The sequence below is a fragment of the Eimeria maxima genome, genomic scaffold (genome assembly GCF_000499605.1).
Source record: "Eimeria maxima Weybridge genomic scaffold, Emw_scaff55, whole genome shotgun sequence".
NCBI lineage: Eukaryota > Apicomplexa > Conoidasida > Eucoccidiorida > Eimeriidae > Eimeria > Eimeria maxima.
In genome coordinates this window covers 51,249-74,483 of record NW_013566591.1, presented here as the reverse complement: position 1 = coordinate 74,483, position 23,235 = coordinate 51,249, and the positions used below count along the sequence as shown (strand labels likewise).

At 50.6% G+C, this 23,235-nt stretch overlaps 4 protein-coding genes across 4 annotated transcripts; 3 read left to right on the top strand and 1 right to left on the bottom strand.

Moving 5' to 3' along the window:
* Positions 1–4,271: 4,271 nt before the first annotated feature.
* EMWEY_00008690 (hypothetical protein, conserved) lies at positions 4,272–5,672 on the top strand (the record flags this gene model as incomplete). The annotated part of the gene is made up of 1 exon (XM_013482216.1): positions 4,272–5,672. The coding sequence occupies one exon, from the start codon at positions 4,272–4,274 to the stop codon at positions 5,670–5,672; it is 1,401 nt and encodes a 466-aa protein (XP_013337670.1).
* Positions 5,673–8,160: 2,488 nt separating this feature from the next.
* Positions 8,161–10,920, bottom strand: EMWEY_00008680 (hypothetical protein, conserved; the record flags this gene model as incomplete). Its single annotated transcript, XM_013482215.1, has 6 exons — positions 8,161–8,287; positions 8,635–8,691; positions 9,093–9,207; positions 9,596–10,265; positions 10,614–10,801; positions 10,851–10,920. 6 exons carry the CDS (start codon positions 10,918–10,920, stop codon positions 8,161–8,163), a joined length of 1,227 nt encoding a protein of 408 aa, XP_013337669.1.
* Positions 10,921–15,284: 4,364 nt separating this feature from the next.
* EMWEY_00008670 (hypothetical protein, conserved) lies at positions 15,285–17,318 on the top strand (the record flags this gene model as incomplete). The annotated part of the gene is made up of 1 exon (XM_013482214.1): positions 15,285–17,318. One exon carries the CDS (start codon positions 15,285–15,287, stop codon positions 17,316–17,318), a length of 2,034 nt encoding a protein of 677 aa, XP_013337668.1.
* A 1,382-nt stretch (positions 17,319–18,700) lies between these two features.
* Positions 18,701–23,223, top strand: EMWEY_00008660 (hypothetical protein; the record flags this gene model as incomplete). The annotated part of the gene is made up of 8 exons (XM_013482213.1): positions 18,701–19,062; positions 19,249–19,706; positions 19,872–19,939; positions 20,260–20,463; positions 20,642–21,782; positions 21,993–22,034; positions 22,195–22,647; positions 22,952–23,223. 8 exons carry the CDS (start codon positions 18,701–18,703, stop codon positions 23,221–23,223), a joined length of 3,000 nt encoding a protein of 999 aa, XP_013337667.1.
* Positions 23,224–23,235: the final 12 nt, after the last annotated feature.

Below are 23,235 nucleotides of genomic sequence, written 5' to 3'. Positions count from 1 at the left end.
GGGCATTACATATCAGTGCTGCATAATAAAAGACAGGAAATGCAACGGTGGTTTCAGTGCCCCTGACCCCTCGGCACGTCGTACTGCAAAGGCTCCAGGAAGTCCACGTTGAACTGGCAGCACAGAGGGACAGCAAACGAAAAAGTTCCAGGGAACTATCTCCTCTTTTCCTGTTTTTTAGCCTCCTTCTTGTACACTTCGTTGATGATTGTGATCTTACTCAGGTGCTCGGGTTCGGGTGTACGGCTGCAAGTGGAGGAATTAGGGTTTGCGGATGACGCAGAGAGTGCACCTGGTAATCTTTGGACGTTTGCGCTCGCAACGCCTCCACTGCATCAGAAATGAACCCCAAAAGTTGTTTTTCAAAGCATGTGTACGGTCTGTGGATTAGGGGCTTAGCCAGAACTCCCGGCCTGTCTGTCGTATGCGCTTCGGGGATTATGGCTTTGGGCGGATGTGCCATAGCGTATTTCTGCTCAAATAAAGGGCCACTGCATGGTGCATTTAGGGTCTAGAGTTTGGTGTTTCTAGCTGCCGGCTGCCTACAGTCCTCTGCCGGCCTGAAGTGAACCCAATACGACAAGTCCACTGCCTCCTCGTAGCTGAGTCCTGAACAGTGCATTGCACATCCACCTGAAAACTGGTGCAAAGTGGGAAAATGCAGATATATTACAAATGCATCAGCTGAATCAACGCCAATATGGGAGATTGCAGGCAAGGGCAAGCAATAAAATACAATTTGATGACTTCGTAAACATGCAATTTCCGGGATGCATAAGAATGTTGCCTTACAGTTAAGCGCAGCAAACACTGCATGCAGCAACTGAGCAAATGCGATTACCTAGACCAGCACACTCTGAAAAGGTCAAATTCCCTGACTGTTTTCTTTCTTTGTCACATAATGAAAAGTGGTAGCTTTTCGATATGTCAGTTGGAGGCCCACTGAGCTACAGCAGTCTTAGACTAAAGCTTAACAGATTCTGTCTGCTAATCACGAGTGATGCCTGCTACTTCTCGTTGCATGCTTCCATTACGTGCAACCATTAGGTCTTTAAATAAGTTGCAACGATATGAATGTAACTTTTCAACAGAAGTAGCAGTTGCCCACACCTTCTTTCTACCCTATTGAAGCCTGCATACTTTTTCGTAAACCCTAATTTGTAAACACTAATGCATAACATTTAATTGGTCAACCCTAAATGCCTCACCCTGAAACTCCGTGGCTGGGATTATTTTAGTGCCATGGAGGCGATGAGCCCCCCGCGGCACCGCTGCAGTGGCGAAGTCGATGCGCTGCACTAAGGCGGCAAGGAGGTCTGCTTCCGTCATTACGTTCTTTTTTGTTCCTTCTGTTTTCCACAAATACACATGCAATGGGCACAGAATAAACTCCATGCCACTTTTTCCCTTTTTGTTCCTTGTTCCGTCTGTCGTCAGCAAGCAGGCATGCAATGCGTGCAGACTGTATTCTAATCCCTCTTCGTTCCGTGTTCCTTCGGGTGTCAGCGTAGAGGCATGTGCGCATGAGCATTGTATGTGCCTTAAACGCTCAGCCCTCCTCTACTCTTTTGGCAGTTAGGGCATATACGCATGCAATGCTTGCACCCTAAAACATAGGCAGTCACCTAGCACGTTCTTGTATCAGTATGCACGCATTGGCATGAGCAGAACCCTAAATTGTAAATGCTTGTTCCCCAGAAATCACTGGCCTTTTTTTCTGCCTCTTATCAATCCGCAGCAGTCATGCAGTCACACAGATGCACTAAAAGCAAGTTTCTAAACGCTAGCCTTAATCGCCAATCGGTCAAAGCCCATGCTAACTCAAAACTGTTATCTGCGATCCCTCGGTTATTAGCTGTTAGCATTAGAACGAGCGGAGAAGGCAAAATGGCCCTCAAGCACTAGAACGACCCTATACCATTAACCCTATATTCTCTCTACACAGTTTTGCTCTCTCTGTCTATCAGCTGTTAGGAGGCAGGAGCAGTAAACCACAGCGGCAGATAAGCTGTCTACGGCAATCGAGAAAGAGCATAAGAGCACCAAATCCAAAATCTTAACCTTAAACCCTATCCCGCCTGCTAGATAAACCGCAAACTCCTTCTAGGCAGCCATGGTGAACAATCGTTTCCGAACAGTTTGACAGATGCTGCGCCACTTGCCTCCTCCTTCCTCCTCGTCGCTCTGCGCTTCGGCTGCTGAGGCTGTTGCATCATCTGGAGGCACACAGGACACATAGCATTTCCGGGAGCAGCAGCTGCCGCGGTTTAGCCACCAGCACGCCAATGTCTTGTTGCAGTGATAGCAGATGCAACAGTCGCAAATAGTGCTCCATCATAGCCAGAGAAGCAAACCGTCCATGCCCCCGACCTGCGAAATCCTATGCCCTGAAACCGTTCAGAGATCTACCTGGAGATTGCACTACTCTGGCAGGGTCTCCAGTCAGCACTATTGACTCTGGCTTCTCTTTGGTGCCGCATACTTCTCCCTCAGGCAAGGGCCGAAAATCAAATTGACCTGTGCTGAAGACGCAGCACCAGCAGAAGATGCTGAAAGAATGACTGCAGCTTCCTTCGCAACAAATCCAGAAAAATTTCTTGGTAGGGTTGCTGTCAGTACAACAGCGTTTGGCCATTAACAACGAAAACGTCGTTGAAACCTCTTCCGCATCGGCGCCACCTCTTGCTGAAGTCAACAACCCTGTGGCAAGTGTGTAGCTGCATGGTGCCTTGAATTTCTTATTTTGATGGTTCGCCTAAGGCGCTATGTTAGCTGTCGCTGATGCGGCAATGCTGCAACATTTGCTACAGGTCCTGCCGCAAGGGGCGCAGCACTTATGGTTGCAGCAAACAGTGGAATTCAAAAAGCACCGCACTGCACATCATCTGATATGAGATTGAGATGAGTAACTATGAGAATGACAGACACTGCATGCAGCGGATTCAATATGGGAATTAGGGGGCGATAAAGACAATCCTACATCGCTGCATAAATAGAGAAATGCATAACTGAACTATAATATGTATGGCTTTCTGATGGCACTAAGTATCTTGAACAACTTCGCGTAAGTTTTGAATCATTAATGGTCTAGAAAGCGAAGCAACTCCGTCCTGAGTTTTCAGAATAGTTTTTACCTGAAGTACATTTTCTTTCTGGGGTAGATGTATTCGCTTTCCTCGAGTACAAACGCTAAGTAGTAATCATCATTATGTCCCCTGATTCTTCCCCAAAAGTAAACTTTGTCTGCCTTTGTCTTCTTTTGTAGAGTCAAAAGGGACAGCTGGAGAGAGGTTATCTCGTACACGTTCAGGCTGTTTCCGACGCCGCTCAAGTGCCTAAGTCCTACTTCCAAAGCAGAAACCTCCATGGTGGCCTGGGGTTTAGGGTTTAGTGTTTAGGGTTGTGCGTGGAGTATAGGCGCCGAAGGGCTCCTAGGGTTCGCAATGATTATACGCGGGAGTTGTGGCTGTTCCTGTTGTCTCCCACTGATTGGATAGCTCCTGGGGTGCAGGATTTAAGCTATTAGGAAATCTGTATTTAAAAATGAAATTTGATCGTTGTTTGCGTTTAGAACTTCTTGAGAAGGGCAACTAGGAGACAGCGGTCTCGTGTTCCACCGCCGTTTGTCTGTTTCAGCAACTTCGTCAGTCCTGTGCCAGTGTGCGTTTCGTCTTTTTAACTCAGATTAAAAAACAATCAAGTTAATCTTTTCAACATCCGCGAACTCAACCACGCAGGACGGCGTTGAGAGCAGCGTAGCTGGGGGTCACCAAGTGTAAGCAGGCCCGAGGGAGGCGCTGTCTGGGGCTCCGTTAAGGACTTTTCTGAGTGCTGCCTTCCCTACGAACTCTAAAGCCGCGACTCCTTTCTAGTAAGAATAGATTAATTCCTTAATGTAGTTTGCATATTCTGCGAAGCAGCACATCTTCTTGTCAGCTTGGGTGAGGTCTCCCACTTCACTCATCAGCGCCAGTGACCCTACCCCTAGCTGCTGCAACACCTTTGGAAAAGCAGCGCCCTCAGTTTTGTTCTGTTCACAGGTACAGCTGTCTTCAAGATCTTCTGTGAACTGGTAGAGGCGTTTATGTTACTTTCTATATCTTGCATAACTTCTCGTGGCTAGCACCGTCTGACCACAACTGGCAACACCACCCCAGACGCTCCCTGAGCTCACCACAATCCCCTCTAGTACCTTCTGCCTTCCGTTTGCCTATGAGGTCCCCACATCAGCAGCCCACACCGGCTGGAGCCCCCTAAGCTTGAGTGTTACTATGAACAGCAACGGGGGCGTAGAAGGGCCCTGGCCCGACCTGGCCCCGCCCCCTGAGGCTGTTCATCTCTTCCACAGCTACGAAGACCTTAAGGCTCAGCTGTTGCCATTGAAAAGCCCTAAGCAGCAGCCACAGATATCAGGAAAACTCCAGTCCCCTGCCGATTCTCCGCATGAAACACTGTCATGCGAGCCTTCCCTCACGAAAGCTTCAGCCCTGCAGTCACCGTCCCTCGGACCCTTTGGTGCCCTGCGGCCTTCCTCACAAGCATGCAGTCTCAGCCGAGACACGGCAGCAACTCATTGTGCACCCACCACGGGGACTTCTCCTACGGTTTTCCACCGCAGGGATGCGGGCCCCACGTGTGGGAAGGAGAGAGCTCGTGGTAGCCGAGGCTCTACTTCGTTGCCTATAGCACAAGGCGTTCTCTCTGAGAAGATTCAGGGAATTCATGGAATTACGGGGAGGCCGGAAACAATGAGCAGCCAGATCAACGAGGCAGCAGCTTCCCCCATATTCACATACAGCAGTTCTCTCCCCCTAACTACTAGCTTTGATGAAACCAAAGCCCAACGGAGGACCCGCAGCAGTGATGCTGTCGGGGACCTCTTTGTTGAAGACAAGAGCAAGAGACAGGCGTCCGTGTGTGGACGAGAGCCGTTCATTGACAGTTCAGCTCTGCAAGGCGAGATTCCGCCAGAAGTAGAGTGCTTGCTGCTGCGGTTACAGCACCGCAGCTACAGTACCGGAACGGAAGCCCCATTCAGCTGGCGCCGAGCTAAGGAACGAGCTAAAGCAGTTGCTGCTGCAGCACGGGGCAGCAGCAGCACCAGTTGCATTGCAACGGGAGGCGGCTGGAAGTTCGACGGCGATATGTTGGTGCCAGAAGAAGCAGAAAAATCCAAAATACTTCGGCAGGAGGCCCTGCAGCGAGTGCGTCAAAGGGCAAGAGAGGCGCGGGAAAGGCAGCAGCAAGAGCTGCTGCAGCAACAGCTAGAGCAGGAGCAGCAGCAGCAGCGAAGCGAAGTCCTCAGTAAACAGTTACGGCGGCGCACTCTGCAACGAATCCGGGAAAATGTCCTGAAGCAAGAGGAAGAAAGGCAGCAACAGGAGCTGCTGCAGCAGCAAATGATGCGGCAAGCCGAAGTGCAGAGGCAGTATTGCGCTAGACACCGCAAAGCCCTTCAGCAGCGGCTGCTTCAGCAGCAGCAAGAGATTAAAGACAAGATAAGAATGCATGCGGAAGAGAGCGTCAGACAATCCAGGGATGCAAAGGCAAGAGGAGCTGTGTCTGCTTACTTAATTTGTAAATTATTCCTGCAAATGTGTGTGCATATGGGCACAACGATACGCGTTCTGTTTGACAAGACTTCCCATGGCTCAGAGCACATACAAATATAGCATGTATTCAATATGTGTATTTATTAGCCGCAGTGATAAATATTAATCTGGATCAATTGTCGGGCAGTATGTGAGTAGTACTGCATACACCCCACGTTGCCAGTTTCCCTCACGCCAGCTGCGGGCGGTGGCGGGACCGTTCACACGTCTGCACGCGCCTTGAAGAGGATTGTCACAGTGCATTTTTTAATTTGTCTGATTTTCTCATCGTCTTGTCGTGTGCAGTTGCATGTTCTTGTGTAGAGGGCACAACTGAGATGTGTCTTCTGAGGTGCCTGCAAGTTTTACCGTCCATTTCTCAATATGTCTTTTTTATTTCATCAGCACATCTGTTTCCCACTCAGCGCACGCTCGTTAAGTCTCTTCTAAGTAGCTCCGGTGTCTTCTGAATTTATGCGGACTGCTTCAGGAGCGAATCGCCGCAGAAGTTGCAGCCTTTAGGCGCCGCACAGTTGAACGGTTACAGGTAGAACCTAAGTCCCAAACCATAAGCCCTAAACGTTTTAGCTGCAAAATATAGGACCTAATATCTGTGATTTGAAGTCAACGATTGAAGAAGTAAAAGGATAGGCAGCAACAGCCAAACGGCTCCGTCTGTGGTGCCCAGCCAATAACACACATGCCAGAGTATGCAGTGAGGGCCCACAGGGCGAAAAGCAGCACGTTGGAACAGCCACCACCACAACAAATGGCCCACTAAGGAAACACAAATGCAACTTTAACCAAGCAGGTGATCCAGTGTAGCAATCATGGGAGGAAATCAGCAGCAGAACTCAGCGAGCGTGCGAAGTACCCTCGGGGTCTTCAACTAATCACCTTGGTTCAAAATCGAGTGCACCTACTTATTGTCATACGCCAGTATTTTGGGCAGCTTTTTACGTTCTAAGTGGAGACTCTTAAACAGTCATACGTACAAGCAAAATGATGATAATTTGCCTTCTGCATGCATTTCTTGTCTTCTGGGGCCTCAGAAATACGCGGCCGCCTCTCGGGCGTCCTCCATACCCAATGTTAAGTCCGAAGAACGGCAAAAAGACCCCAGGGTACAACCCGCCGAGTCTTGTGCATTCGCTGCTATGCATGAAGTTTTTGTCAATGTTTTTGGTGTTTTTGCAAGCGCATGTGCATGCATGATCCCATGCACTTCTAGTCGAGTGCTCGCCGGCACGTAAACGCTTGCATACGCAATTAACCTGTGATCAAAAATAGCGCGTATGTAAACCCCATGTCACGGAGGCTCACAGACAACTACAATAAGTGAAAACTACTGTTGCATTGGTATGCCATTTTCTGGCAGGTCATTGAGGGTCCAATGAAGGCTTTAATGCGTCTGCGGGAGGCCCGGCGCCTGAGAAATGAATTCTTTGAGGTGTAGAGAGGCCCCGTAAGGCTCCACTAGACTTACGCCCCTATCTTCTAACCCCCTTAATAATGAGCCGTTAGCCATTCCGCATCGGAGCATCTGGTGGAGTCAGTTGAGACTAGAAATGTTAAAGAGCTAAGCCGATTGGCTTTCATCAGGTGTATCCTGGATAATAGCGTTGGGTTCTGATTAACAGGCACCTGCTCGGGTTAACCGACGACTTGCACAGCAAGCAGAAAGGGGAAACGTTGCAGTCCTTGTCCCGTTTTAGTCTTTCAACAGAATGAAATGTAGCATTTTAATTCGCATGGCTTGCATCCGTTCTTCCCGCCGTGGTGTTCCTCCCGCGCTTACCCAGACTCCATGCTCTCCCCACTGCCTGTATCTCGAAACGTGATTTTGTCAATAATTTCGCCTCATTTATTGCTTACAACATCTGACTAGTGGGCTTCGTAGACCAGCAATGGCCCGATTCCAACAGACATACGCGGTTGTAAAGGGTTTCATTTGGAAACGCCAGATGGCAGCTTCAGAACGAACTGAACGGTAATCAACTAAGGCATGTTCCTTGAAAATAACCCCTCAAATTCAGCCAACACCAATGGCTCAAGCAGAACACAGCATGGCAAGGTGCAGCAATTGGGCGTAGTTCATTTCAAGTGGAACCGTGTCGCGTAATGACCGTCACATCTCAACTTTTATGGAGGTTTAGAACGCATCAAGTTGCTATAAAGCGTGTGTTGTATATAATAAACGCATAGTGCCCAGCGGGTCGCACCACCCCTGCAGTGTACATCCGGTGCCGTGTACGATAGTATGCTCTTAGCGCAGCATCACTCCTAGCGACAGGCAAGACTAAGCCGAATGACCACGAAAACAGTATCGCTGACAATTTCCCGGAGGGGTAGTTTGTGCAATCTCCTGCAGCAACCAAACGCTGAACCTAGAACGATTGAAGGATAGTTGCCTCGAAGGCATGCCGCACGTGTGGCTAACGTTGTGGTCATGATGCCTTGGTTGCTGCTACTTGTGCTCCCGTGGATCCTCCCGTTGTTGCTGATATTGCTTCTGCTGCATTGCTAAAGGCCCAATCTCAGTCAGCTCTTCCTTCTGCCTCTCTCAGTTTCAACGCATATCTCGGCTAGATAAAAGGCCACTAGCACGGTAGAGTTGAATTGTACTCATCTTCACCTTCGTGGATCTTTGCTCCATAACAGAGCCACTAGAGAAACTAGAAGCGTTACCTCGCTCACTAACACCACCAGCAGTAACATCCGACAGAAAGAATCTTTCATCATGTGGTGCCTTCGTGGTACAATGTTGCAAACAGATTTGCACTAAGACTAATTACTACTTGGGTTCAGTGCCTAATATTGGATAGGGTTGTCTCTAGCGGTAATCTGCCGGAGCAGCACTTCATGCAGGGTGCGAGCCCATTGTTCACATTCCTGCTCTTCCTGGGGGACAGCATTAGGGCATCTGAAGTGCTGCAATTCGATGCGTTGACTCATGCAAGGCATCAGGTTGAGAGGCACCAGACGTTGGAGTTGCCTCTGCTGCAAGTCATCTCCCCATTCAGATGATTTCGCACTGCTATACCGAGCCTGTAGCTCCTGCAGCAAGAGCAAGTCATCTTCCACTCTCGCCAGAGCTTCCCTACAGCAACAGCAAAACAGCACGAACACAACCGCCTTAAAGCATGCAGATGGGCGTACACGAAGATGGCGAACATATGTGTATGTACATGCATCTGTCCAGGTGCATCTATTTCGAATCAGGTGTGTTCACGGTCAGAATTACTTCTAATAGCCAACAGTTAGCAGCAGACATAGTGTATTGTTGGCCAGGTCAAGCGCAGCATCACAAGGTCTTTGGGTATTGGGTCTGGCTGCTGTGTGCTGCCTCCCCCTTTGCAGCTTGTGAATATGAAAAGCCCGCAGGTAGCGCTGCGGGTAGCTGCATTGATGCGGCACTTCAGCAAAAAGATACATACTGGGTAGCTATGAAGCAAATGTCATTGCGATAACGCAGATATATGTGCTTTTCTAGGCGCTTACTTAATGCGAGAACACCTTCGCTCTGCATTCCCTGAAACCGCCGAGGCGTATCCTCTCAAACTTGCTCGGCAAAGAAGAGACCCAAGATGGCCCCTGACCTCCTCGAGCTCCCTTTCTGCAAATGCAACAGCAGAACAGCAGGACCAGGTAAAGATACACCGCATGCAGGAGCAGCATGTTTAGCACTAGCGGGTGCATCATACAGAACAAGGATATGCCCAATGGCTGCAGCAACTGACGCCGCAAAAAGGAGCTTATAAATCTATTATACTTGAGGCTTGAGATGTTTGCGCAAATATTCATGTTTTACCCACATAGGCAAAGCTGTATTTGTACTAGCATACAAAAATGCAACTATTTACATATGGGCTTAAAAGGGTCCAAATAATCAGAGAATCCGCCAGTGTTCTCCATCTCCAATAGCTTCTGCCCATCTAGACAGAGTGGAAAAATGACGTCTGCCTGTCACCCTCCTCCCTCAACATTCCATTTAGTCGGCTCACCTGCAGCGACGAACATTCGGCGGGAAAAGAAGACTCTCGACCTTATATATCTGTTCTTCATGTCTAGCTTGCGTTTGCCGAGGCCTGTAGGGGGTGCAGCAGCTTCTGCTGGTCCCAGCGGGCGCTGCTGCTTTGAGCCTCCTAGCAGCTGCATGGCGTCCCAAGTGTGTGCAACGCAGCCCCCAACCAATCCATATTGTTGCAGCATCTGCACAGCGCTCTTCAGTGTCCTGGCAGCTAAAGAGGCACAGCCTTCGTCCCAGTAGCGTATGGACAGGTTGTAGATGCTGGCAAGGCGATGGGGGCAAAACGAAAGCCCAACAACTTGTCGGTTTTGTCCCTGAAAGGGAACTTGCACTCCGCTACCAGGACGCATCAGCAGCACTTGCCTCAAGTCGGATTCAAGGTGTCGTTCCTGCTGATGCGCAGTTACCCGCTGCATGCGCTCTGCGCAGCGCCATTCATTATGCGCCACGGTTACCTGCTGCTGCTGCTCTCGCCGCGCAGCCACCAGTTCCTGATTGCGTTGCTGCGGGCTTCTTGACTGTTGCTGCTGCCGCTGCTGCTGTCGATGCGACCGACTTGAAATGCTGCAGGCTTCATTTTTGATGCCAGTCGCTCCGGATGCAAGCCGAGTTCTAGGTGGCTCCTCTGCATGACCGTGAGGATTCTAAATGCAGGAAACGTCACTACCACAAACTTGACGTGTTCAGTATAAGATCACTATCGACTGTTTCACCTCAGCATCCCTTCTCTTTGCCTCTCAATTCCATTTACCTTTGCTTCTTCGGGAGAAGACGGACAGGAAGACGAGTCCTAATGATGTGTAAACCGCAAGGAAAAACAGGCTTCAATATCGAAAGACCCTCAATGCGCGGGCCAGCATACCCAGCCTACATACTCCAAGAAGACCTACACCATCAACTATAAATTCCAAACCCTACCAGCTGGTGCCATGAGACGTTGAGGTCAAGCTGACAAAGTGCATTTTTCGTCGGTGCCGACTTTAGGCGTATACCTCTGATTTTCCGGGAGAGGGGGGAGGGGGGGCGTCACTGACTGCTGGGAAGGGAATTCGCAATGCACCGTCTAGAGGCGGAAGGAATTTTTCGTTTTCCCATGAACCCTGAAGCGACGCTGGAGTTTTCGACGCATCAAGCAAGAAACGGAGCACAGGCGTGTCACAAGAATACAGGGGAGATAGCACTGAGAAGCAAGAAGGAGAAACAGCAGCAGAAGAAAGGATGAGCCTCACAATAGGATTTTTGGAACTCGGATGAAGCTGCCGTCTCCTCTTGCACATCACCGACGGAAAGAATCGACATGGTCTATAAGGCATGCCGCTCTCCTGGCTTCGTGAATGGTGGGCATGAACCTCAGCCATACACCCTTAACTGTGCCCTAACTGCCCGGAATTCTATCCTACGTCTCAGACCTTATCATCGGTGGGTGAAGACGAGGCAAGCCCTGAGACAATTGAATGACGAACTGTTAGGAAATGGATGCGATTTCGTTTCTTCACCTCGGTATTCACAATAGAACAGCATTCTAAGACCAGCGAAGTTCTATCCCCTAAACCATGGAGACGCCACGATTAACTAGGCGTTTATGTGGTAAGTCCCCAGTTCACTGTTCAGAGGTGTTATCCCTGTTCCTTGGGTGAAAGGAGTAATTCAGATCTCCGTGAAGTCGCTCTCGCCGGTGGTGCGGAGGAACTGGCAGCAACACGAACGGTTGGCGCACCCGGATGCAAACCATGCCTGAAATTGCCTACTCGCTTTCAATCGGCCTTTCAATCAGCAATATTGTGCTTTTTTTTGTTGATTTGCGGTCAATATATATGGTGTATGTGTGCATTATTCGGTTGAGTTATATAGATAGGCGTGCACCCGGGTGGAAGGTCCGACAACCAGGGGCGGGAACAGACGGGAATTGCAGATGCAGGAGATAACAATCGCAGGGAGACACCAATGATAGAAAGTAAACCAAATTTACTCACCTGAAGTGACGGGCAGAGCCCGTGATCTACTTGCGCAAATCAGTGTGTGCCTTGTTTACGTTGGGGTCACCTCCGCTCACGCTCACTGATCGGTGGTGAACGATTTATCCTGCGCTTGAAGAATAAGCACAAAGAACTGTTTCGATTCTTTTATATTCAATATCTAGAATTGTGTTCATGTTTTACTAATCAGGTGTGAACATTTTGGCCTCTTAACTGTCCAAAGGGGCCTGCGTGTCAACGGCAGTCCCTCTGCGTCCAGGTAAACATTTCCCAGCAAATTTCGGCGAGTATGATTTGAAAGGTAAGACCCCGTCTTTGCATATTTTGTTGTCTTTGGCCACATTGGAAAGTTACCAAGTGACGTTTTGTTTCATTGAGAGGGCCGGGGATGTTAAAATTACCTTATTGCACGAAGCCCCCCACATCAAGTGCGCGCTCTACGCAGGTGTTACACGAATTGTGGCCCAGTTTTGGTTTGATGCCTCCCAAGAACAGGTTTCTCCTAAATGAATACCACCTTACTAAAGGGAATTAACGAATTGTGCGCCCGGAGCATCTCTTGTGAGAAGGTTTGTAGTCTGGGCCATCTCAAAGCCTGCTCTCCGTCAAATGTAGACTGCACACCGACTATTGGAAAGAAGGTGTATCATAGCTGCTGCGTGGATATTGCTCTCCCGAGTATCCTGGCCATCTTCTAGGGACCACTGTCTCGGCGTATACGTGGGGAACAAGGTGTCATTTTGCTCAGACATGAGCTCATCTCTAATGCACTCGTAGCCGGTCAAGATACAAAATGCACACGTTTGAGCATACTAATTTGCGCGTGCAGTACACATATAAGCATTAAGCATCAGCTGAAGAATAGTGATTGGCTACTACATAAGGTACAAGTTCAAGAGCATATTTTGCAAACAGTGCTCAAGAATAGTTGTGGACCCCAATTCACCGTTGCAGGCTTTCGTGAAGCCAACGGACCCTGATTATTCCCATGCATCCTACAAATAACAGCTAATTTGCAATATCCTTCGCCGCTTGTAGTATCTTCTCTTCGAGACGCTGTAATGCAAAAGACAACCTTGGGATGGAGGGAAGTTAGTGGTGGTTGGCTGTTAATTTCACTCAGCAGAAAACGTATATTTCTTGCCAAATTTGAGCGCAGAGCCGCAAATGCAATAGGTGTCCTCTAAATGTGGTGGTAATCGCAATTAGACCTTTTCCACTAGTTTGCTTCCAGTTCTCCTGCGTCTTGGTAGAGTGTTCGGTTGCATAAAACCCACAAAAACAGCCGTCCTGTCGCTGGCCTTTGTGTTGTATATCTGGCAATTTCTCCCTGGATTCTCAACCTTGCCGATGATGTTATATGCTATGAGTTAAATTGTCCATCACAAAGGAAGCGCTAATGCCAGAACAGCTGACAACTGTCGTCGGGCTTTCGCCATAACCCTAAAACAAGTGCTGGGCCCGTCCGCCGGGGCATTTAGTTCATTTTCTGGCCTACTTCTCTACCCTATTTGTTTATGGCTTCAGTTACGACTGATGTTTTGTACTACTAGTGTTTTCTGTCGGAGCGACTGAAGAGACACCAAGACCCCACACACACAGAGACACTAAAGCATCCGCTACAAAATCAGCTACCGGTGTACGAGGAATAGCGTAACCCCACAAGACCCACCAAGTAGATATGTTTGCATGCACCGGAACGTATGGACAAGGCATTGGCCGTTTAAAGGGCCTTCGAAAAAGTGGGTAGGAAAAACTGCTCATCTTGGGTTAGGCAACACCATGCGAACTGCCTTCCGTTACAGGGGATGGCCTGAAATTGCCACTAAGGGGCTTCGTGTGCACCGTATCTGATTTCGTTGATTCTTCTGAGCATGTTCTTTTGCAACTAATATTTTTTCTGTTTTAATTGTTTCACTTTTTGTCAACACTATGTCTCCGTTCAACGTGCGGTGTCGTTGGTGTTCAGAAAGTTCCCTTCGCAATGCAGAGGCCTGCGCACCTGCATACAGGAATGCAGCTTCACCTCGCAATCCGCCACACAGGGAAGCGATAGAGAGTGGTGTTGTTAGTCACCTAAAGAGGTCACTGAAGAGCAACCGTAAGCTTGCTTCTGCGTGTTGGCTCTTCAAATGGATGGCGTGCGGGGAGGGTTCGAAAAATTATACTTACTAGTTAAATATGGGGACGAATTGTAGAGCATTACTACTTCCCAACTACTTTTATTACTCTTGTGACCGTATTAGTAACCACCATTGATATTATCTAACTGTGCTGGGGTCTAGACGTTCCAAAAGCGCAGACGGTGTAAAGGCCGTTGTTTGTGGTCGCACAGAAAAAGAGCGCGGGTTAGGTGTCCGCTGCGCACTTCAGCTCTTAACTGCTGCCATCCGTTCTCGTTCAGTTCGCCCCAATTATTATGTTGTTTGTACCTGCTCTGGGCTAGTAGATTTTACTATAGCATTATGCAAGCAGGCCCGCAAGACGGAAGGTACTGCAGTCAGTACGACGTAGGAGCCTGATGGATAATGCAAGCCTGCATCAACTTAAGCCCAGAAAAGGGCCATATGAAATACTTACATCTTTGCCGCATTTTCTGCTTACGAAAACTGTCGAGTTAATAGAGGGAGCAAAGAGTGTGCTTACCCAGTAAGCAACTACGGTAAGTATTTCAGAAAACAAAAATGCAGAATATGCCTCGCCATACGGAGATTCCCGAAGTCTAGGCTAATGCCATAGGCACACTTGATTTGCTTATTTGTGCCACATTTCTAATATCTCGTTTAGATTATAAAGCCCTGCGGTGGGGTGGGGCCCAATGCCTCGCCCGTGGGCCAAGGGTGCCAGGGTCACCTCTCCTTCAGCGCGGTTTATGTGCAACTATTGAGCGTACTAGCTCATGCCTCTAAAAACCGGTTTTCGTTTGGGTGCCTTTGAGGTTTTCTTTCTATTCGAAAAATAAAAAAGCGGTCTTCGCCTTGCTACAGCGCGAGAGGCGGGTGGGCCGGACCTCTATATGAGCTGGGAGAGGACCTCAAGCTGGTAATGTGCAGCTGGTGTATTTGAGCTTCCCTGCACACCATATCAAAGCCTAAGAAGCCCTTACCAACCTCCTTAACCACAGCTAGGAGCACATCACTTTCTAAGGGTCCCTTCAACCGCTCCCTTTGCCCACTAGCTTATTTATACACCAATTGCAGTTGTCCTGCCTCACTTCGCCCCAGTTCTAGAGCCCAGCCTTCCTGAGAAATGGGCACAACCGTAACCTCACTGAGAAAGTGCACAGGAGCTACTCCTGAAGCCTCACAACCTAACGGCTGTAACAGTAGCACAATCTGGTGGGCCCCGCGCTGTACTGCCACTCAAGGGGGCATTTCCCAGCTGTTTTGTGACAGTTTCTGTCATATGCATTATAATCCCTAAGCCTTAGAGGCATAAAGCAAGCTGGAGCCCCTCAACGCAGATATTTGCGCTAGGACGAGGTGGCCAGGGGAGGAAGGGCTCTGCTGTCCCGTCATAGAAAGGGACAGGGAAATGCATGCAGACAGCCTTAAAGGAAACATTTGAGGCTACAACACCTCTTCCTGTCAATCCCATGGTACGGCTGCTGATACATTTGCTGCATACGCAACAGCAGCAAGCTTCTGGCACGTAAAAAGTACTGGCGATTCCCGCAGTGCACCCGTAATGGGAAACCCACAGCCACAGCAGCATCAACAGCTGCAGCAGCAGCAACACGAACAGAATCCAGAAACGGAAGCTGCAGCACAGCGGCAGGTAGATCCACCGCAACGTCTTCAAACCCCTCGAAGCTACCCTATGGGACTCCCCAGCGGAGATACACCGTCACAGGTGGAGACACGCGAGGAGCTTTCTGCAGACTCTTCTGGTCAATGCCAGCTAAATGCTGGAGCGTTGGCCCTCTTCGCGCCTTCCATACGTACGCCGCCACCTAGGCGGCATTCCGCTAATCTCAAAGGGGAATGGAGGGGCCCTCACCGCCCAGAACTGTCCCGACCAACCCCGTCGACGGCATCAAGGATTAGGCACGCAGGGGACCGCCGGAGTAAAGTCGCCCCAACGGCTTCTGAAGAGCCGAATCAGCTTATAGAGACAACTCACTCCTTACGCCCAAGCTCTGGTCGTAAGGGCACTAAGGGAGCACCAGCAGAAGCTCACCGCTCACAGCTGCAGCAACAGCAGGGTGAACGCAACAAACTGCCAATGCAGCTGCAGGAGGAACAGCCAGTGGACCGTACTCACACAAGAAGTACGGGCCCTGCATATGAAAGAGAAGCTTCTGGAAATCCCAGTGCAACTGCTCCCTCGATAGTCACCCCACTAACCGAGAGTTCTGTCGGGACTGGAGCTCCACCTCTGTCGCACCTGCAAGACCACGGTAGCCCGCCTAGTGGAGATGGTGACCAACTGCAGACAATCTGCAGCACAAGCCTTGGTGAGGCTTCTGCTTCTGCACCACGACTTTCTAGGACATTTAGAGAATTCAAAGCAGAGCTTGGCTCAAACGCCATCCCCAGGCCTCCTGAAGAGAAGCACCCGAGACAGCAGCAGCATCCGAAGGTTCAGCGGGGCCCTTCGGGGAGGAGCCGTAGGGGCAGAAAGAGAAGGGAATGTGGCACTAGGAGAGCTAACTCCGGGCGTCGGCTGTCTTCAGGAGACCCTCTTGGGCCACCTGAGTCCAAGACTCAAGGTGCACGCACTAACCAAGAGCCTTGTGAGGATGAATGTTGCGGAATCATGCCTTACTGCGGATACCCTACTAAGCCTCTGCATGCAGCACACGTACTCGAGCTCTCACCGCTGCTGCTGGCTAAAATGCTGCAGCTCCTGCCGGTGGGATCAGCAGCAGCATTTGGTTCCACCTGTTGGAGAGCTCGCCGTGTGCTTCTATCTTACTCTTGCATTGTATCTCTTTCCTCTCGAAACGTCTCCTCTCTTCTGTCGCTGCCTCCGTCTGCACTCAAAAGGCAGCTACCGTTTCTCTCAGGTCTTAAAAGTCTCGAGATAGAGCTCACTTCAGCGGTGTCTCCTCCACTATTTTTGGGTGCAGCGGCAGCTGCGGCTGCAGCTGCAGCTGCAGCAGCTGCAGGAACTCTGCTGAGGCCTACAGATGCCGGGTACGAACAAGGAGGAATCAATAGCAACACCTGGCATGAACAGGCACACACTCCAAGAGGGACCCGCGGGGAACGAAGGCAGCAACAGCAGCAGCGGACCGCTAGTAGTAGCCGAAACCAACAAGCATTTCAACAGGAAGGAGGGAACGAAGGCCAGGGCGAGACAGCAGGTGGGAGAATTTCTGCAGTACCTTCGCTGTCTCGTCTTTCGTGGGCTTACGGGCTTGTGCAAGGAAGGGCACTTGAGCTCCTGCGCGTTCAGCCACCCTTTTGCGGAGGTACAGCTGCTGTTGGCGAGGCGCAGACCCCTTCAGGCCTACCCCCGTCCCCGCCGTCCCCTTGGACCACGTACACTGCAGCGAACGCTTCGCCGCTGCTCAACTCGCTCTGTCACCTCAAGTCCCTTTCCGCGAAGCTTAAACTCTCACCCACAGGAACCCAGGGGGACACTCAAGCATCTATAGAGTTGCTGCTTCTCCTGCAGATGCTGTTGCACAGAAACGCCCACTCTCTTGCCTCCGTAAAAATCGCAGTCGACCTTTCAGCCTCCTCAGTGCGTCTACAATACCTGGGCATAGCGTAAAACAGAGACCCAATACAATTAGAGGTCCTTGAGAGTACCTGTGAAGGCCTCAACGGGGCATCTGCCACATGACGCCCCTCAGTTTCGCATACCTTGAGAGTAAAGCGTGTGAAGCAGCGCGGCAGCCCGCTCGACGTTAAACACCCAGTGATATGTTATGTGTATCGGTGCACAAAACTATTTTTTACGTAGTATGGTTATGCAGCCCACGTGGCGCCACGTCCCTCCCTTGCTACTCCCGCCTTCTCTACCCCTTTTAAAGTCTCTGTATATAGACTTTCCTTTTCAAGTAAGGGAACAACAGAGGAGTGTCGCAAGATTCCCTGTGTCATGGTTATGGGTACAATGCAGCAAAGGACACCACATATAGCTTCAAGCATGTATATATGCGTGGAAAATAGCAAGCGGAGAGTGCGTGAGTATGATGATACCCCTGCAACCGTGCGCGTGTCCTTGAGCTGTAGAGTCACTGCATTTCTTTCGCTGCAGGTGACATCGAATCTATCGATTTCTCTAGGATTCTCAACGCTTTCTATCCACTCTGCCCAAAGATTGATGCTAATGAAAACGGGCGTACTTTGGCGGGAGCCTAAGAGCCCCGAAGGAGTTGTATGCCCCTGCTGCCCAAGACAACCGTCCTCTTGTGACAGGGACCCTGCAGGGTCTTCTGCGGCTGGCTGTGCACACTGTGGGGCATCAAGGGAAAAATGTTGCGCACTCCTTGAAGTTGAAGAGGGGGCGCTTGAGCGTCTAAAGGACCAACTAGGGGCGCCAGCCCCGGCTGCTCAGGCCACAGCTGTCACCGGAGATAATGAGGCTTGTACAAGCAGAAACAGTGTATATTTACACTCTATCCAACCTACAGTTGTCGCGTGTCTTCTTCTAAGCGATATTAGCATGGCGGTTCTGCACTCGGATGGGTCTCTTTGCATCATTCGACGCAAAGAAACGCCTACAACAGGCCCCTCACGAATTTTCTGTGGAAGTGAGCAAGCATCACTTTGCCTATTTAGCCCCGAGCCACCGTTGTCACGACGTGTGTGTTTCACATCTGGGTTCACTTTTAACGACAATTTACTGCCCCGCATGCTTCTTTCTCAGCCAATAATATTCCTGGGCGTATTGTGTATGCACATTTTAACTTGGGAATGATGCCACCGTATCTGCTTTCCAACTGCCGATGGTCCGTGGCTGTCCCCCTGCCTTCGCCCGTATAAAGTACTCTCTGATGTGAGCCGAAAGCAACAGTAATTCTTCTTGTGTTTGGTGCAGTAGGTGGAGGCCCACTGCCGCTGGCAGGACAGGCAGTCGCTCTCTTAAGGCGACGGGCCATTCTGCTGAGTGAGCTGTCAGCCGTGGCCGGGAATCCATTCCTCTACAGAATGAACTCGAGTACTGTAAATGCGCCTCACGGTGACTCTACCCCTGACACGTCGATTTCCCAAGTGAATATCACATCTGCAGAACAGCAGCAGATGGTTCAGCAGCAGCAGCTGCCGCAAGCTCAGCAACAACAGAGAAACTCAGAATCGCTTCCGAACGCGCCACCTGCGCGTGGAGCAAGGCCTACACATAACACCGGCGTGCAACAGCAAAATGCCCAACACGAAAGGGCGACGCAGGAAATATTAGTTCGCGCCCTGCAGCATCTTCTTGAAGTTGGGGCAGAAAGTCTGCAACTCTTAGACGTGGACGGAGAAGTTCGCCACTTTTCAGTTTTGCATGAACAACTCAACTTCAAATGGTAAACGACACTGCAGACTGAACAGTGAAGAGAGCTTAACGATTACGTAAATGGTACAGAAACATTCCAGTGGCACGGTAAGGCAGGTTTTGGTGTCTACAGCAAGGTGTAATGTAGGTGAAAGCAATATTCCCGGGAGCTCTGCACTGTGCGTTTTCCCAGTTCTCCGCGTGTATCTGCCTTCAGCCTGCGTCGGCTATCCCTTGGGTGGACCATCACCCCAGAGCTGCAACAGCTGCTATTTTTGTTCAGCAGCAAAAAGCTGCGGTCACTGCAAAAGTTGAACTTCAATGGCCCTGCCCAAATCCACCCTGAAGCCTACATACACATAAACCGCTTCATTAGTCCCACAATCAGCAGCACCTGCAGTCTCTGGGGCGAGCCGTGTTCGGCTCCCCTAGATGAGGCAACTCTACGACGTAGTGCTGGGCTCAACAACTATGGACTTGGCCAAATTCACCTCCAGCTTTATGCCCTCCTGAACTGCGGCGCATGCAGCGTCTCACAAATAGACTACGCACGCCAGCAGCTGCTGCAGCAGCAATTACAGATGCTCAGAGACTGCAAGAAAAACAGAAGCATTGTGAAGGAGATCAAAAGCCAAAGCGATCCCCTATGTCTGGAGACGGAGTATGAATTGCTCCGTAAGGCAGGATGTTCCAGCTCATGTGGCATTTCGTATTTGCCGTTGGAGTTGATGTGGAACTACGGTCTCTCCCTGCAACAATAGCTATGTTGTGATTAGGTGCCGAGGCTCTGCTTGTGGCAAGTCAGCCTGAAATGTCGTGGCTTGTGGCTTTTGGCTGCAGCGGTACCGACAGAGGATGGGAAGGAGGAGGACACTTCTGAAAGCCGAAATCAGGTGAACAATCGGCGCGTAAAACATCGTAGGCGTAGCTGCCGGTCATTTTCCCCGGACACCACTATGCATAATTAGGCAGTGAATAGTGCTTGTAGACAGGAATTGCATCAACATAATAAAAGAGGCGCAGCAACTGCTAGCTGTAGGAGCATTCCGAGGGGTAGTGCTTGTAGACAGGAATTGCATCAACATAATAAAAGAGGCGCAGCAACTGCTAGCTGTAGGAGCATTCCGAGGGGTAGTTGTCATCAAGATAAAGGGCGAAACCAGCCTGCGTCTCCGCAGGACATACCACTCACTCGCGAACCCCGATTTGGTCCCTTCGTTTGGCTCAGGCCACAGACAAAGAGAGGTCCTTCACATCAGAAGGGTCGTCTGAGGCTAGCACCAAGGAATGCCTCGGAACTCAAAAGCCGGCAGTCGATACTTGCAGTAGCGTCACTGCTGAGTTTAATCGGATGCTGATTCAGGAGGACGGGGCAGGGCACAGCAAGACTGAAACGACAAGCGGGAGTTCTTGTCGCCACCGAGTTCAACAAGTGGGGTTTCTGCAGCATTCAGTCTGTATGGTTTAGGGTTTACGGCTTAGGCGTGCCTGGTGTCGCCCCCCATTCAGTATTTTCATTCCTCCTGGAAAGCCCCAGGGGAGGAGTTTCTCTTGCTTACTGTTGAAAGGCTAAGATTACGGAGTCGCAATGAATTGTTCGGTGAGTGCAGGCAGGGTCCTGGTTGTGGCGTGCTATTCCCTCCTCCCTGCGTGGTCTCGCGGGGTCTCGCGGATGTCTTGGCGATGCAACTGCTTCGTTGGTGGAGTCTCAACTGGAAGTTGCGAATGCGGACCCAAATGGAGGGAGAGTAACAACACAAACCTCGCCACAGTATGAGCACCAGGGACAAATTGTCCCCACTGCTGCTGGTCAAAAACATCCTCCTGACGATCCTTCCCATGACCCTGTCGCCCCTGTAGTTCAGCAGCAGGGCGAACACGGCCTACCTGCACGCAGGCGCAGACCGTCGGCGAGTGAGGAAGGGAACCGGCATTCCTCAGACACAAACAATACAGCAACAATAGTTCCGTCTGGGGGACCCCGCCCAAAGAGGCGGCGGCTTGTGGAGGTGCCCTTAGGTGGGCCGAGTGGCGCAACCAAGAAGGTCGAGGCACTTAGGAGGCACCTTACTGCATTTGCTCGAGAGCATCTGCCTCTACTAGGTGACCTTGTGTGTCCACATCTGGAGGCTCTTGGTTCCCCCACTGGGGCGTCTAGGCCACCCCATGATGAAATGCTCACCGCATTAGAGTATAACTCTAAGGACACATCCGAAACCCAGTTGAGCTTGAGACGTGCAGAGCTGCAAGTTTTGAAGGGAGTTACCTCTTTTTTGCTGGATGCTGCGGGGGAATTTCTAGGGCCAATGCTGGAAGAGCCTCATTGCAGCAGTGGGACCAGCAACATTGACAGCGGTAGGGACAGCAGCCAGGAGAGCAACAAAGTCAACAGCGTAACTTTTGAGCGAGTGTCGGCTCGTTCTTCCCCATTAGCCGGGCGTTGCTTTAATCAGGCTTCTAGAAGCTCCACTACTGGCAGCGTGGCAGCGTCACACCCTATGAACCAGTTACAACCGTTGCTTCGAGAGCTTCAACGGCAGCAAGAGGAAGACGATGAGCTGTCTTTGCTACGTCTCCTACAACATTCTCCTTCTCCCCGCACCAGCTGGTCCCACGGTGTTTTCTTCAAGTATGCGTATGTTGACCTTGATTTCGAGTGTCTCGCCACATTTCGCATTTGCCTTTGCCATCATCCCCTATTCATCTTCTACAAAGAACATGAGAAGGGGTTGCATGTCCTGCACGTTGACGGTAAGTAAAGAGCCATTTGGGTCTTCCGTGCTTCGGCCCTCGTTCATAGGCGCTGCCGGTAGTGCGGTTTCTGCAGTCAATTTCCACGAATCCAATATCTTCTCAATCGTTCTATTTTCCGGTACCTACGGAACCGGCGAACTGTTCTTTTCCGATCACCTGTTGCACGTACGACTGTCCACCTCACAATTGGTCCTTGTGCCGGTGCAGGTGTATTCAACGCTGGATCTGATAGCGCGCAGGAGAAAACGGGTTAGCGTTCCTCTCGTCACTGACAAGGCAGCCACCATGTTCCTTTGGGAGGCAGTATATTACTTTTCCTGCTAGTACCCTATTGTACACACCATCGCCTGGGTTGAACGTCTTGACCCGAGTTGTGTTGCTGCTCTGCCCCACTGCGGTGCCCATGCAGAGCTGTGGAGGGAGCGGTTGTCGTACAACTACGTGTGCGACCCTGCGGCCCCTTTCGAACAGCAACCACAGCAACTACAGCAACAACAGCATCTGCAAGAAGACCGACGTTCCCAGCCCCCTCAAGAAAGTCAGGAGGCAGCTGAATCTGCCGGTGTAGGCCGGCCTACTTCATTGCGCGGCTCTCGCAGAAGTGGAAGCAGTGGTGATGTTAGGGACACATTAACAGACAGGATTGGGAGCCGATCCGATCGATCAGCCCGTATCCAGCTGCCTGAGGGATCGATTGCTGGATGGAGGGACCCTCTTCTAGTGACACCCCCCCCACCTCGAGAAGGAGACATCAGGCTCTGTTCTGCCAAGGCAAGCATCTGCCGTACTCTGGTCTTGCCAACACTAGTGCAGGAGGAGACTCCGTCTACCTTGTTACCTCATGTGGGACCTCAAATGACAGGTAACTCTATATATCCACCATGGGCGCATCGCCTTTTGCTCGCCCACGTCTTACTGGTATACTCCTGTGTGCCGCTGCTTCATCCACTTCAATGCACGAGATCTTGTTTCTGGGTTCCTGCTGCCTTCGCCTTCCCCTACCTATTTAACTAGGGTACCAGTTCACTTCGCTTGCACTGCCATTCATAGCGGTAACCTAACTCTCGCCCATGTTTCTTAATCCGGTGAGGGTCATTCCCATGCTGCAGGGTATGACCTATTTTGCCTGGAGATGTGGTCAGTCTTGTCTCTGTGTCGCGATCAAGTGTGCCCTCCCAGCCTCGCGCAATACTTGGCGTCCCTTAGACGTCTTTGGGCCGAGACACTTACACAACAGCAGCGAGATATCTACAACAATATTATAACTCCCAAATACATTGCTCGGCGTCTGAAGGCTCCTGACCTCACCTTCGAAGCCCTTCCACCCTGGTGGCAACAGCAGCAGCAAACCCAAAGCCGCAGGCGGCCTAAGGGTGCGGGCGGTGCCCCGTCTAGTGTAGAAGGGCATCCGCCTGCCAGCTCTCCAGAAAGTCTTTAGGAGGCCATATTC